The 16356-nt window shown below is 37.6% G+C and overlaps 1 protein-coding gene across 3 annotated transcripts in view; it reads right to left on the reverse strand.

The window, feature by feature from the left end:
- LOC150102032 (uncharacterized) overlaps nucleotides 1–16356 on the reverse strand; it is a 160219-nt gene that overhangs the window by 141661 nt on the left and 2202 nt on the right. For all 3 annotated transcript variants that reach the window (XM_090400734.1, XM_090400735.1, XM_090400733.1), the window contains exon 2: nucleotides 1734–1977. In XM_090400734.1, coding sequence (XP_090256860.1) covers nucleotides 1734–1957 — 224 coding nt within the window. In that variant the 5' untranslated portion in view covers nucleotides 1958–1977. The remainder of the gene's footprint in view (nucleotides 1–1733; nucleotides 1978–16356) is intronic.

Below are 16356 nucleotides of genomic sequence, written 5' to 3' on the forward strand. Positions count from 1 at the left end.
CCTCCAGTCCACTGGATTCAGCATTACATGATGTATTCTCTCTCTCTCTCTCTTCTCTCAAGCAGCTATTCCCACAAGATGCCACCTCTGCTACCATCAACCCTAATAATTCTAGTTTCCTTACATCGACACGCTCACTCGTTTGAAAAACAACATTCTTTCCAGATGCCAATGTCCTTCTTCATTTAAATGCAAGCCATCTCTTGCATACAGTTCCTTTCTGTCCTCAAATGCCCTCCATGTAACCATGTAATACAAACCTCTCTTTCGAGACATTCTGGCTATCATACTATCCATCATTGACACTCTGTTTCCAATTTCCATAGCATTGAATTATCATACCTGGGCAACACTCTCATTATCTTCCCTCTCTGTTCTTCTGTACAACCTTAAGCATGAATCTCAGATCTCTCGTCACCTGATTTACACTGCCTTTCAAGTCATTTGTGTCCACCATCACAATCACCTCAGACATTCTTTCACCTTGCTTAATTACCATAGTCACACTATCTACTGTTCCTTCAGGCAGACACTTCTCTAGTATTCTATCTTATAAATCATGGATCATCGAATCATCATCACATCTGTTACCACTTTGTTTCTTCCTTGATCACCTGCATCTATCACTCTCTCTCCTTGTTCTCCCACTTACCTGAAATCCTGTCATCTCTCCATCCCTGGTTCCTGCACTGTCTTTGCTTTTCACTGGTTCTCCTATTTTTTCCATTTCTATCACTCCCATCACTATCTCTCACTTTCCCCACCTTTGCAACAAGTTGCCCTAGAGTTGAACTATGTGCTTTAGCTTACGCTACAATTCGTCAAAACTTTTATAGTTTGCTATTTGCTATATTCGGCATGAAACTCTTTGATTCCTATCTTTGAGTTTCTTATTCGGCTTTGAAATAATGTGGGATTTAATATCCCCTTAATTTAAATAATGTTACATCGCCGAAGTGAAGCCTATTGACTCTTTATTTTAAGTAACTATCTCTCACTCCTACTCTGATTCACTTTGCATTCATTGTTTCCAATTTCCTAATCTCTTCTTTCACGCTACACCATCTTTCAAACCTACTACACTCCCTACTTATTCACATGCTGCTCATTTTTCTTGCCCTTGATCATGCTACTCATTTCTCTTGGTTGAATATTCACCCATTTCTGACGTAACGCTGCCAAGGTCTGTTATGCTAATTTCTAGATCACAAAGACATTCACTCCCTTGTTTCTCATCTGCTACATTTTTAACTACAGTAATGTGTACATGACACAAGCACCACATACCACAAAATCCTGTAGCATGTTGTGTAGAATGTGGCCCTTAAATGGTGGAGGACTTGGTGAAAAACTATTGGCAAACTGAATTGTAGCTGCCACAATTATTCAAACACTGCACAAAGAATGCTAACAAACTATGCTAAACTATTACGTTTATATAAATTCCCAAGTGCAAACAATCCACAGACTACACATTCTATTTAGCTCAGATTTCCCATAAATTTACAGTAAAACTCTAATAAATTATAACAAAAACTTATCTTTTTTTTTTTGCTACTACTTCATGACACATCGCTGATACCATGTAATTGAATGGATTTATACTATAGAAGTATAAATAAATATTATATTTAATTATAATATTAGTTTTTAAACAATCATATTCAAATTCATTTTTGCCAGCTATTCACACTATAATAGTGAAATACCTATTCATAATTATTATTAGTTACCTAAATTCTAATGTTCCCACTGTAGTACTACAAAGAAGAGGTGTGAATAGGAAATGATTACGTGGTGTTGCCACAATGACATCATATCTATCTTTATCAATGTCCCTTAGTACACTATAGCTTCCCCATCCACTTCCAAGTATAACCAGTCTTTCAGGATTTATAGAAGATTTGCTAGAACCAATATGGAATATCATTTGTAGCTTTCTCAGCAGCTTTGTCATCTCCCTGTCTCTCTTCTTAACTAGAAAATAATCATGCAAATCAAAAAATTACATTTCAGTTATAAATAATAAAACAAAACAAGCTGCAACTGTATGGCATAAATGTGATTGATGAAATAGTCCAGGCTATTATATATATAAATATATATAGCCTGGACTTTTTCTTTCTTTTTTTTTGCCCACACTTAGCTTTCACACTCTCAATTCTCTCTCTCTCTCAGCATTTATCCAGTATTTATAACATTATCACATATTATTATTAAAAAAAAAATCAACTAAGGCTAGGCCATTTTAGCCTTATCTAACTTCTGGAAACTGAGTGGGCAGTTCAATCTCCACTGATAGCCAATCAGAGATAGCTGGCCCAAGGCTATTACTAATTAAGCGGCACACAATGAAGACAGATAGCTCAACGAGTGCCGCCATTTCGTCGTCCCTAGCCCTAACACAATATATTTAATGTCTGAAATAGATTAATGAAATGAAATGAATTAATGTGGGTTCTACGGTCAATTTTCTTGAGTTTACGGGACGAAAAACCCGAGTTTCCGGGAGAAAAAATTCGCTTGCCCATGCTAGACATCGACTAACTCGGGAACCAGTCAAAAGGCTTAGAAAAATTTTGAATCTAGTCTGTGACTAGATTCAAAACCAAGTCTTCCTTCATGCGGTTAAGCACCGTGGTGTGCAAATGCCACATCCACTGAGCTACAAAGGCTCCTTGTAACATTATTATTATTATTATTATTTTGTGACACCTCCAAGGAGTCCAAAGACTCATCGAGAGAGGGCACCTATTCTACAGCACTCCATCTCCACCACTTCCATCAGTCTCCATCATCTACACCAATGCCATCTACTGCCACCACAACATACGGGGCTCCTGTGTAGTCTTGTGGAAATGTTGTTTGTTTTGACAGCAGCCAAGCTGCTAACTAGAGGAATGTTTTATGATGACCTTTCTCTGGAAGGCTCCTGAGTCAGTCAATTTCTGACAGGCAATTTTTTTCTCCTGACAACTCATGTTTTTAACTTCACTTCTCAAAAATCAACCATAGAATTCACACAATTATAAATAATAAAGAGTGCTAGGGTTTAGGCCTACAAGATGGCAGTGATTACTTGCCATATTCTCTCTCTCTCTTCTCTGAAGAAACTTGAACACTAATAGCTTGAGATCAGCATCAGTGAAAAGGTAAACATTTCAGAACATTTTAAAACTAAATTTTAGAACAAAAAATAAAACAGGAAAAAATACTCAGCATCATCCTCCAGTACTATAAAAATACTATGGCACCAATAAAATTTGAAGCAGTTGAAACTTCTGAAATACCAGAGGAGAGAGAAAAGTGTCATAATGGAATGTCCATAGAAAACATGGCAGTTACTGTGAATGGACAAAATTTAAATCATATAAAATATGCAGATGATATTTCTCATGATTCCACCTCGATCGGTGGAATCATGAGGAACTTAAATGTAGAGGACATAGGACAGGATGGCTAAATTATGAGTGAGCAGGAGGTAATTGAGGAAATAAACTTCAACATGCATCTTAAGGGAATTGGCAGTAGCATTGGCATGCCTGTTTAAAAAAATCTTGCCACAGCACAGGTTCCAAGGGAGTGGAAGGAGGATAAAATTGTTCTACTGCATAAAGGTGGTGATAAGGCTGTAGCTTCAAATTATAGGCCAGTCTGCATATTCTGGAGTGGTGAAGGTACTGGAGAGATTGTTGAGAGGTAGGATACAGATATGAGTTGATAACAGCAGTATTCTTTGTGGTTATCAGCATGAGTTTGTTAAGGGAAGATCATGTTTCACTAACTTACTTATGTACTATAACAAGGTAACAAATACCTTGGACAGTGGAGATGCATATACACTGGCATACTTAGAATCTGAAAAGGCTTTTGATAGACTGCCATAAGACAAGCTCTTAAATAAATTGAAACATATGGGATGGGATAACAGACTTCTGAGTTGGATCAGTGACTGGCTGTCAGATAAGTATCAGAAAGTTGTATATGGGGGTGCGGTATCCCGAAAGAGAAAGGTCACTAGTGGTGTGCCACAGGGGTTTTTTGGGGCCACTGTTGTTTAATTGTATGTTAATGATATTGGAATGGGTTTAACTAGTGATATGCAGCTGTTTGCAGATGATGCAAAACTGGGGAGAGCAATGTAGAGTCAAGCAGATGTTATGGCCTTACAAAAGGACTTGAACAGATTGCATGAATGGGTAGGTAAGTGGAAATGTCATTGCAATGTTGCAAAGTGTACAATGGGGTTCACATCCATAGCGATCTTTAAACTATGCAATGTCCCCTGGTGGTGCTAAATGAGCATTAGGCAGCCAGTCCATCCTAAGGATCTCCTGGCCAATTTTATGATGTCTACTGAATACAGTGACTTGCAGAAATCAGAATTTAGAAACATTGGCCCTGCACTACGTATTTGTAAATTAAATACTGAATCTATTAGCAAAACCAAATGCGATGATTTATCGAAATTAATGTTAACCAACAATGTTGATGTGATTGCTGTCCAGGAAACATGTGCTGTTGATCCTGAACAGCTCCTTAAAAGAGGTCACATTCCAGGTTACACTGCTATTGGTGCAACTTATCACAAAGTATATGGAATAGCAATATACGTGCAAAACTATCTTAAAGAAGTTTTTCTTCTATATCAAAATATTGAAAACATACATACAGTAGTATAAAAGTTCATGAAATTACAATTACGAATATTTATAAGTCACCCTGGATCATCATGGCAGGAAAGAATTATTCCTATTGCTGAACATCCCGCATTTTATACTGGGGACTTTAATAGTTACCATGAACAGTGGAATTTTGCTTGAAACAACGAATGTGGTGAAAAACTTGTTGATTGGATAGAACTAAATAATCTTCATTTAGTCTTTGATGCCAAAGACAAAGGCACTTTTAGATCTGTGGTCTGGAAAAGAGACTATAACCCTGATTTATGTCTTGTGAGCAAAAATAATTTAGGTCACCCTATACAAAATTTGAGAAGGGTCTTAACTGACTTTCCTCATAGTCAACATAGACCGGTATTAACTAACATTGGTATTTCTATTCCACTTGCAAGATCAATGCCTTTTCCACGTTGGAATTTTAAAAAGGCTGACTGGAATAAACACGCAAATGAACTTGACAAATGTATTCGCTGGATACCTCCAATAAGCAGTAATTTTAATCGATTTATAGGTATAGTCCTGCTTGCTGCCAAGAAAAGTATTCCTAGAAGTATTAGGCATAATATATACATGGTTGGAGCGAAGAATGTGAATTACTTTATAATGAATATCAGATGAACAATGACCCAAAAACAGCAGACAAGCTTCTAGAAAAATTGGATATGTCCCAAAGGAAAAAAAAAAAAAAATGGGTAAATACAGTTGAAGGTATAAACTTTACTCATTCCAGCAATAAAGCTTGGAGCCTTCTTACGAAACTAGGTGGTGGTGCTCCATTGATTAAAGAACAACCAAGAATCACTCCAGATCAACTAGCTATACATATTGTTAACACATTACGTGCCCCAATCAATAAAAAAGCATACAAGATATATTAAGAGAAAATTAAAAGAATTTAACAAGTCTTCATCTACTTCAAATTTTGCACACCCTTTTACGCAGCAAGAAGTTGAAGCAGCCTTAAAGGAATTAAAGCCTGGTAAGGCTCCTGGTTTTAATAACATTCATCCAGAATTTTTGATTCATCTGGGAAGAAATGCAAGATTATGGTTAACTAAGTTCTATAATGACATACAGCTGGTAAACTTCCCACTATTTCTAAAAAAGCAAAAATACTTGCAATTTTTAAAGCCTGTTAAGCCTAATCATAAACCAGAAAGTTACCGACTTATTACTCTCCTCAGTTGTTGTTATAAACTCTTTGAAACATAGTGGAATTTGAATAAATCCCACTATTTTTAAATATGTCCCAATAGAACAAGCCAGCTTCAGACCAAATCATGGGTGTTGTGACCAAGTACTCTCTTTAGTAACTTACATGGAAGCTGGTTTTCAAAAATTTTTAAAAACATCAGTAGCTTTTATCGATTTGTCAGTAGTCTTCGACACTATATGGAGACAAGGCCTTCTACTGTTTATACTTTTCGAATTATTCAATTTTTATTTTTTCTGTGACTTTTGGATCACCCGGTATATAAATTATATAAAATAATCCCATGTAAAACAATAATCCATATACTAACAATATGCTAAGAGATAGAAGATTTATAGTGGCTATAGGTAATAAAACTAGCAGTGAAAGGAAGTTACATAATGGATTGCCACAGGGATCTGTTTCATCTCCCTTATTATTCAAGGAAATTTTGTTACGCCAACGATATAGCAATAACTATTATTATTATTATTACCTCAAGACCTCATGGAGTCAAACACTGATCTGGGAGGCCCTCTTATCACACACACAGCTCATCATACCGTGTCTTAAACACACTCAAACTCCTTGCAGACACCACACTCTCCATTCCAGGACAAGGCATTCCAGGGATGACCTCGTTCTCCCTTGATCTCCCACAATTTTCTGTAGAACTTCTCCAGCATTGATCCTATAACAACCCCTTACCAACTTGTAGGTCTCTATCATATCTCCCCTCTTCCTCCTGTCCACAAGACTCTGCAAATTACATCTTCTCAATCTTTCCTCATATTCGACATTCCAGAGGTCAGAACTACCTTAGTCAGTCGCCCTTGGACCTTTTCCAACATCTCTTCATCTTTCTGAAAACCAGGTGACCAAATCTGGGCAGAATAGTCCATGTATGGCCTAATCAAAGCCTTATACAACAGAACAAGAATCTCCCTACTTCTACACGTCAGTGTTCTCCACATCATTCCCAGAAGGCTTTGTGTTGTCTTCACAATTTTGGGTATGTGTCCCCTAAATTTCAGATCCTTATCCGCTATCACCCCCAGATCTTATTTCCTCCACCTCCAACAATATATCCTCACCAAGCAAAAATTCTGCATCCCATCTTTGTTTTCCAAATTTTAAAACCTTACATTTTGCAACAGTGAACTCACATTCCCATTTCTGTGCCCAATCACTCAATTTATTCAAGTCTTCTTGTAAGGCCACAACATCTTCACTACTCTTCATGGTTCGTCCCAACTTTGCATCATCTGCAAACAACTGAATATCTCCATCCAAATCTTCACCAATATCATTAATATACAAGTTAAACAGTAAAAACAGACCCCGAGACACTCCATTAGTGACTTTCCTTTTCCTGGATATCGCTCCCCCATACACAACTTGTTGATACCTATCAGATAGCCAGTCAAATCCAATGCACTAATCTAATATCCAACCCCATCTGCTCTAGTATGACTGTCAACTTATCATTAATTACTCTATCAAAAGCCTTTGCAAAATCCAAGTATATTATTATTATTCAGGCCTCCATGGAGTCAAAAGACTCATCATGGGAGGTCCTTCCTAAGAAACACAAAGTCTATCATACCACTCCTTAAACTCATTGACCGTTCTCGCTCTCACCACTCCATCAGGCAATGCATTCCATGGTTCAACCACCCTCCATGCAAAGAAACCACTCCTCATCCTCTTGCTCACAGTTTCCTTTCGTAACTTCCAGGGATGGCCTCTTGTCATCATTCCTTCCCGCTGTTCAACCAAGTGAAAGAAAACTCTCCAGTATCAACCCTGTAACCACCTCTCAACAGTTTGAAACTCTCAATCATATCATCTCTCCTTCTTCTATCCATCAAATTCTGCAGTCCACATTCCCTCAGCCGATCCTCATAACTATCATTGTACAGTCCTGAAACCATCTTTGTTATCCACTTTTGTACCCCTTCCCACAGTTAATTTATCCCTTTCAAATCCTGGGGACCAAATCTGAGAACAATAGTCCAAGTGTGGGCTGATCAGGGTCTTATACAACAGAATGATAACTGTTTTATCTCTGCAGGTCAGCGTCCTTCTCATTACTGTGTATCCTTCTCCTCTGTCCAAGGAAGCAGTCACTTTATTGTAATAAGTAAGCAGATTATTAAAACATGACCTTGACCTCCCTTTCGCAAATCCATGCTGTCCATGAAAGATAATACCATTGTTGTCAACCCAACTCTGGATCCTAGTTCTCACAAGCTTCTCCAACAACTTAACCACAATAACTGATACACAGATAGGCCTATAGCTTGATGCGTGAGTTTGATCACCTCCTTTATGAAGTGGCACAATCTTGCTCTCCTTCCACTCCTTAGGAAACCGAGTGCAAGACTTGTATTAAAAAAAATATGTCAGGGCAGGTGTCAACTCCCTGGCACATTCCTTCAGAATACGTAGTGATATATTATCAAGTCCCACAGCCTTATTAACATCTAGTTTACTCAACTCCTCATACACTTCTTACTCACTTACAGTCAGTCTCTCCTCTCCATCATCAACTGCTCTAAATCTCTCCATGAAGTCACATTCACAAGATTGAAAGACCTTTATGAACTGCTCATTAAGTATCTCCACCATACATTCCGCAACATCTGTCTTTATACCATTTTCTCCAATCAATGTCATCCTTCCATAATCATTCTTTCTTTTGCTGGCTACATATTGAAAGTACTCCATAGGATTCTTTTTGGCTTCATTAGCTAACTGCTGTTCATACCTCTCTTTAGCTACCCTCACCAACCAAGTCACCCTCCTTGCCTGGTCTTTGTAGACCTCATGGAATTGGTTATTTCCACTTTTCTTATGCTGCCACCATAATGCCCCTTTTTACTGTATCGCATGCTTAATCTCTTTATTCATCCATTTCACACCTACCTTATTTAACCTTCTCACCCTTAGAATACATTTAGACATTGCATCTACTAGATAGTTTTTGAAAATCCCCCAAGCTGCATTGATCTCTTTTCCAGCTAACTCCTCATTCCATGCTACATCCACAAGCTGTCTCCTGAGCTCTTCATAATCACTCCCCTTGTAGTTCCACATATACCCTTTTCTCACAGAGGTGCTCACACTGCTGGCAACCACCCAGATAATCACCTCATGGTCACTCTCACCAATTGGTGGATGATTTGACTCATTTATAATTACATCCTCTGATGAGATGATCAAATCCACAGGGGCAAATTCTCCATGCTTGCTGTGCAAGCTCATTAATTGAGAAAGAAGTAATATTTATTTGTTAATATATGCATTAATTTATAAGTATTCCATTTAGGCTTTTATTTTTGTAGACAGAAGACATCTTAAGTTTGCGCAGCAATAATTGAGCTTTACGTTGTGTATCGAAGGCCGATGCTTGCTTGTCTAGTCAAAGATACCTCGGCTTGCTCGGTTGTAGGAGCTTCCAGGTCCTTGCAGCAGCACCATGATTTCAAGCAAGCGCATAGCGATTTCGTGTTGTCTCACTCTGTTGCTTAAATACAGGCCATATGCAGGTAACATAGCTCTAGTCAGTGAGCTTCAGCCAGCCTTTACAAGTGTGTGTGTTGCTTGGGAAAATTAAGTTACAACCAACTTTTTGTGACGATGTTATTGACCAGTTCATAAAGATCCGTAGGGTAGAATTAATATTCAAGTAGCTAAATTGATAAAGATAGAATATCATTTGTAAAATAAATGTTGTATTTGTATGATTAAATGCACATACATTTCTAAATATATAGTTTTAAATGGTAAGTAATTCATTATTCTGCTAATCAGACTTCAATCGCACCTCTCACTCTCTGAATGATAACAAGTGCAAGTCTGAATTTCAAGACCAGCATTCACCCCTGCAAATCCAAGATCTTCAATCCTCGTGTGCCCTCTGTTACATACTGTCTGAGGTAGTTATCCCTCAAAAACTCAAGAAACTCATTTTCTTTACTTCCAGTTGCTATCTCATCATTCCAGTCTATATTGCCATAATTAAAATGATCACCATAATAATCACCCTTTTCTTATTTGCTTGGCTAATTTGATTATACATTTTATTATCACCACCATCCACATTACCTGGTCTATAACAACATCCAACCAAGTACTGTATTTAATTCCATTCACCTCTATCTCACACCATACTACCTCAAAACCACTGGCGCTATTTCCCTCTTGCATCTCTACTTAGTATGGACATAACAATTTCTCTATCATTAAGACACTCCCCCCTCCCCTTTTACCCCTTCTATCCTCATGAAACACATCATATCCTTCCATCTCTATTCCTGTCAGGATGTTGTCCTCTTCCAACTATGTCTCACTTATTCCGACAATCTTTGAGTGAACAGACGCAATTAGTGCAACCATTTCATTTGCCTTGTTTCTTATATTTCTAGCATTTGTATACAAACACAACAGCTCATTTCTGGATCTACAGCTAGATCCACTGATACCACTCACTCGATGTGATCTCTCCATCCTCGACTGGGGCCATTTCCCTTTCTGCTTATTCATTTTAGAACCCTTTTCAATTCCAACTGTTTCCTCTTGATCCCAGGTCATCCCATTCCTTTCTTATCTACACATGCTCTCACCTCCTTTTGGAGCATCCACCTTTCTCACGCTGTGTACCCCTGTCCACCCTGAGCCTCCCCGTTTCCCTGATCCTCTTGCACACCCATTCTCTCATTTTCTATACTCATACCACTCACTTCTCCATTCCTAACCACCTCTTCAATCTCTGTCTTACTCTCCTGCTCTTCCACATCACTTCCCGCTTGATCTGATTCATTCTCTCTACTCACTTCTCTACCTTCCAGTAGCAGTCTCTCCAAGCAACTCACACCATAACCACTCAAATACAGTCCATTGCTCCCATACAGTTCACTTCATCCTTCAAACTCATTCCACACATTAACAAACTGTACTCCCATCACCTCACACATTTCAACCAGCATATCATTCATAATCCTTGCTCTCCACCTCATCTCACCACAGTTATACCTAGGCAACACACTGATTACCCTTCCTGTCACACTAATTCCTTCTAAGCAGCCTCCTGATATCCATTATGACGTGCTCTTTGTCCTCTGTAAAATCATTCATAACTATACAGCATAACATCCCTGGAAGTTACGAAAAGAAACTGTGAGCAAGAAGGTGAGGAGTGGTTTCTTTGCGTGGAGGGTGGTTGAACCGTTGAATGCATTGCCTGATGCAGTGGTGAGAGCGAGAACGGTCAATGAGTTTAAGGAGTGTTATGATAGACTTCGTGTTTCTTAAGGGATACCTCCCCTCGATGAATCTTGACAGACTTTATGTTCTTAGGAAGGACCTCCCATGATGAGTCTTTTGACTCCACGGAGGCCTGAATAATAATAATAATAAATCGTACAGAAGAAATTCTAAAAGCTGACTTATCTATACTGGATGAATATTTTAATAGATGGAGACTCTGTTCAAATAGGAGCAAAACAGTAATATCCTGTTTTCATCTAAATAATAACTTGGCAAATGTGGAACTAAAAATTGAATTAAACAACACTATACTTCCACATAATAAATTCCCTAAGTACTTGGGAGTCACACTTGACCTTTCTCTCACTTTCAGGCAACATCTTTCAAATTTGGCATACAAACAAAGGACATGTAATAATATTCTATAGAGACTTTGTGGCACTAGCTGGAGTTCAAGAGCCTCTACGCTTCAGACAATAGCCCTTGCCTTGGTATTCTCAAGTGTTGAATATTGTGTTGCTGTGTGGCTAAATAGCCCTCATTCAAGGATGACCAATTCTCAATTGAATAATACCTTAAGATTAATCACAGGCTCTATTAGATCAACTCCAACTCATTGGTTACCTCTTTTAGCAGGCATTATTCCTACATAACTATGTAGATTGAATTCTTTAGTCCGTCAATTTCAAAAAAATTGTTGGTAATCCAAATCTACCTATTCATCAGGATCTTCCAATTCTTAAAGTCAATAGACTGAAATCTTGCCACCCATCACTCCGAGCAGCAGAAGAACTAGTTCTAAATAATTTTAATACTTTATCAAAGTGGGAGGAAACATGGAAGGAAAATATGAAAGAACATTTGCATAACATCTTTAAAGGTCATCAAATCATTACAGGATCGGATCTACCTCGCAAAACCTGGACAGCACTAAATAGGATTCGGACAAACCATGGCCTATATGGAGATACTCTCTATAAATGGAACAGACAATCATCTCCAATATATGACTGTGGTGCTCCACGACAGGCTATGCAACATATTGTAAAAGAATTCACCTTTTGTGCTTATCAGAATGACTGGAATGGCTTTTACAAGTGGCTCCTGAAGCTGTAACCTGGATTGCAAATTTAGATCTGAATTTATAATGATATATATGTTTTTTCTTATTATAACATATTAAGACTTTTACTGGATTCTGAAATAATCTTCCAATGGATCCATCCCGTGTAGGATTAAAGGGAAATGAAACTGCAGATGAAGTAGCAAAAATGGCTGCAACATCAAGTGATACCACAGATTTCGACCGTTTTAAAACCACCCAAAAAGAAAACATAAAAAGAACAATTCTTCAGGACATGACTCACCACTGGTACTCAGTAGAAAATCCAGGAGCTACCATCAACTCCAAGTTTAATCGCAGTGCCACTACCATGATCTCCCGCCTCAAGACCGGCCACACAAGACCAATCAAGTTTAGCAATGGCATAAAAGTCTTCCCCATCTGCAAAATCTGCAACATCGAGGAAGCATCACCAATGCATTTGCTAAACTGTATGAATATTTCCAAATGTGAACTCTATAACAACCCAGAAAAGGTGCTGTATAAAATACATGAACTTGACCTCTATGATCTGGTGTAATAATATCATGGGATAATAAAAAAAAAAAGACTTTTAACTTTTATTTATTTTATTTTATTTTAATTTTTCAAATTCTTGGATTAGATCTATGTTCTCCTTCAAAGTTTTTAACTTAAAATATTTTAAATTATTCAATCCTGTTATTATATGTCTTTGATGAATCCTTCCTAAATGAGTCTTTGACTCCATGAGGTCTTGTTTAATAATAATATAATGACATCATGATTCTCTTTTTTTAGCATCATGTTTTTGCCATGAGCTATGTATGTATGTATGTATGTAAAGTGTAAGGTTCTGAGATTTGGCAAGCAATGATGGGATGCAAAGTATACACTTGGTGGGGAAACTTTAACACGTTCACTGCCAATCACGCGATATCACGTGTTCTCACCAAATGGCCGGTCACGGGTTATCGCGTAGACGTCGCTAACTAAATAAAAAAATAAAAAAAATTTGGCCACCACACGAAATTCCAATTTTCAGCTTGGCAATGAACGTTCATTGCCAATCACGCGATGCGAGTTCTCACCAAACGGCTGATCACGCATTATCGCATGGACGTCGCTAACTAAATAAAAAAATAAAAAAAAATTGGCCACCACATGAAATTCCAATTTTCAGCTTGGCAATGAACGTGTTACAGGAAGTAGGAGAGATAAGAGATCTAGGAGTGATGGTGGACAAGGACCTGAAATTCAGGGGACACATTACACAAGTTATGAAGATGTCACATCAGATAATGACAATGATGCAGAGGACCCTGACATGCAGAAATAGAGAGATTATGATGTCATTGTATAAGGCTTATTTCCTCATATGGATTATTGTGCTATTGTGCACAGATTTGGTTGCCAAGTTTTCATGGTGATGAGGATATGTTGGAAAGGGTCCAGAGAAGATTCACAAAGAGACTTGGTGGTCTTTGGAATGTGGAGTATGAGGACAGATTGAAAGAATATAAAATGATAGCCTTTAGAGGTTGATTGTCCTCTCATACTTTTTGATTGGAATTTGTACATAAGCTGTATTAATAAAAGTTTCTGTGTGAAATACGGCTTTTTTTTTTTTTTTTGCTCGACAATGCAAGCCCTTTGTTAAAATTTCCATAGCTGCCTGTACTCTTTGAGGATCATTATCATCATTAAATTCCTGACATGTACCCTCAAGGGGTGTACAGGATATTATGAGAGTACCACGACGATGAAAAACTTATATCATTAATTTCCTATCAACAATTTTCCTCCAAAGCAATCTGTTATCTGTCAAGATTCCAACATTATCAGATCTCATATTTCTATCTTCTAAGGATATATCAGAAATTTGATAATTTTTTATCGTGATAAGGAAACTGGCAAAGGTTCAAAGGTGTTATGAAAATGAAAATTTCAGAGAAACAAAGGAGCAAGAGTAATTTTCTCATGGAGAATGGTAGAAGAGTGGATTTCACTGCTAAAGTGCATTGTGAAATAAAGAGTGTAAGTGAAATTATGGTATGACATATGTTGTTGGTTGTGCAGAATCTCCTGTGATCAGTCTGACACTATGAAGATCTGTTAAGGATCATAATTATTCTACTAACAGCCTAAAGTATAGTTATTCTTTATAGATAAATGTTCTCTTTAGAAGTATTTTAGGTGATCTTCAGCTCCAGTAGATTTGAAAGAACATCCCATATCAGATTATTTTTTTACATGCACTCTTTGAAGACAATCCATTTACAAAATAAGAGCCTTCAAATTTCTGTCTTTGCTGTTTTCTTATCTGCTATCCACAAATCACAATTATATTAGGCTTTCTTTTTTTTTTAAGGTTAATTCCAAACTATGTTTGGAACTTGAATGTATTTTAGACTTGCACTATTGCAATCTTTGCAATGCCATTTAGTTAATATCTAGACAATGCCATTATTTGAAATTTCTTCTAATTTCTGCCCACTATTAAATCCTAGGCATCTTGTGAAATTTACACATCTTAAGATTGCTTACATTATTATGACAACAAATTGTCCTCCCTCCAGGAAGGATTTAAAGAAAGGCCCAAAAAGATATGATATCCGACAGCAGCCCATTCCATACCACAAGTGATGAGAACATGAACCACACCCCATTCGTCAGCTTGCAGGGATTCTACCTCAATTCCTAAATAGCTAAATTCTACCTCAACCAGCCATAAACTACAAAATCTCATTCCTCTATACTGTAAGCTCCCTTACTAATGGGGGAAAGCTTATCAAACAGACATGAGTGAGACTTTGCAGCTCATATCTCCTCTCTTCCCTTTATTCCTCAAATTTTCAAGACCACATTTTCTCAATCTGTGCAATTCAACAAGCCAATTATTATCTTGGTTACTCACTGCTGAATCTTCTTAACTATCTCTCCAACACTTCAAAACCAAGATGACCACATCTGCACACTATAGTCCACATACAAGCAGGAGGAAGAATAATTATGGCAGATTAACATTGGTGGATAGTCATGGTATCAGACTAACAGCTGCAAAGGATATAGTGGAATTATTGAACAAGCACTTTATCAGTATATATCATACTGGTGTAAATGATCTGGTGCAATATATAGAAGAGAGGCAAGTATTTGGAAAATTGAAAGTGAAAGAAACAGAGGTGTATAAGATATTCGTTGGATGTGAATAAGGCTGTGGGAATTGATGACATAACACCACGTATTCTTAAGGAATGTGCACCACAGTTGGCTATGCCCTTGACCTGGTTATTTAATGAAATTCTTGCAATGGGCAGGGTTCCTAAGGAGTGGAAAGAAGGCAAAATAGTACCACTCCACAAGAATGGTTCTAAGACAGAAGTCTCCAACTATAGACCATCCTCTATATAACTACAGTTGTGGTCAAGGTGTTGGAGAGATTGGTAAGGAATAGAATACAGAATTGGGTGGATGGAAATTGCATTCTTTATGATGGTAAGCATGGATTTGTAAAGGTTAGGTCCTGTTTTAGTAATTTACTTGCATTTTATAATAACACGATGAGTATGTTAGATAAGGGAGAATCATATACAGTGATATTCTAAGACTTTGCAAAAAGCGTTTGATAGATTACCACATAAGTTGGTGTACAAGCTGCAGAGGATGGGAATAGGCAGTATATTGGTTAGATGGATCAAAGATTAGCTCTCTGAAAAATACCAGCAGGTTGTGTATGATGGAGCAGTCTCTCAAAAAAGGAGGGTAACCAGTGGCATGCCCCAGGATTCTGTTCTTGGGTCCCTGCTGTTTAACTCGTTTGTAAACAATATATCACGTGGACTGACTAGAGATCTTCAGTTATTTGTGATGATGCAAAGTTGGGAAGAATTATAAGTAGCAATGCTGATGTTAATTCCCTTCAGGAAGATTTGAATAGACTTTTTTCTTGTACAAAAGAGTGAGGTTGTAGTTTTAATATCAAGAAGTGCAAGATGTTGTATTTTGGAGTGCAGAAAACATAAGGCTGTGTACTCTATCAATGGTGCCACACTGCAGGAAGTGGATGAGATTAGAGATTTGGGCGTGATGGTTAACAGTAGACTGAAGTTTAGAGGGTACTGCTAGTG

Source organism: Typopeltis vanoorti, chromosome 11 (assembly GCF_054136105.1).
Source record: "Typopeltis vanoorti isolate ZY-2024b chromosome 11, IOZ_Tvanoo_1.0, whole genome shotgun sequence".
Taxonomy (NCBI): Eukaryota; Metazoa; Arthropoda; class Arachnida; order Uropygi; family Thelyphonidae; genus Typopeltis; species Typopeltis vanoorti.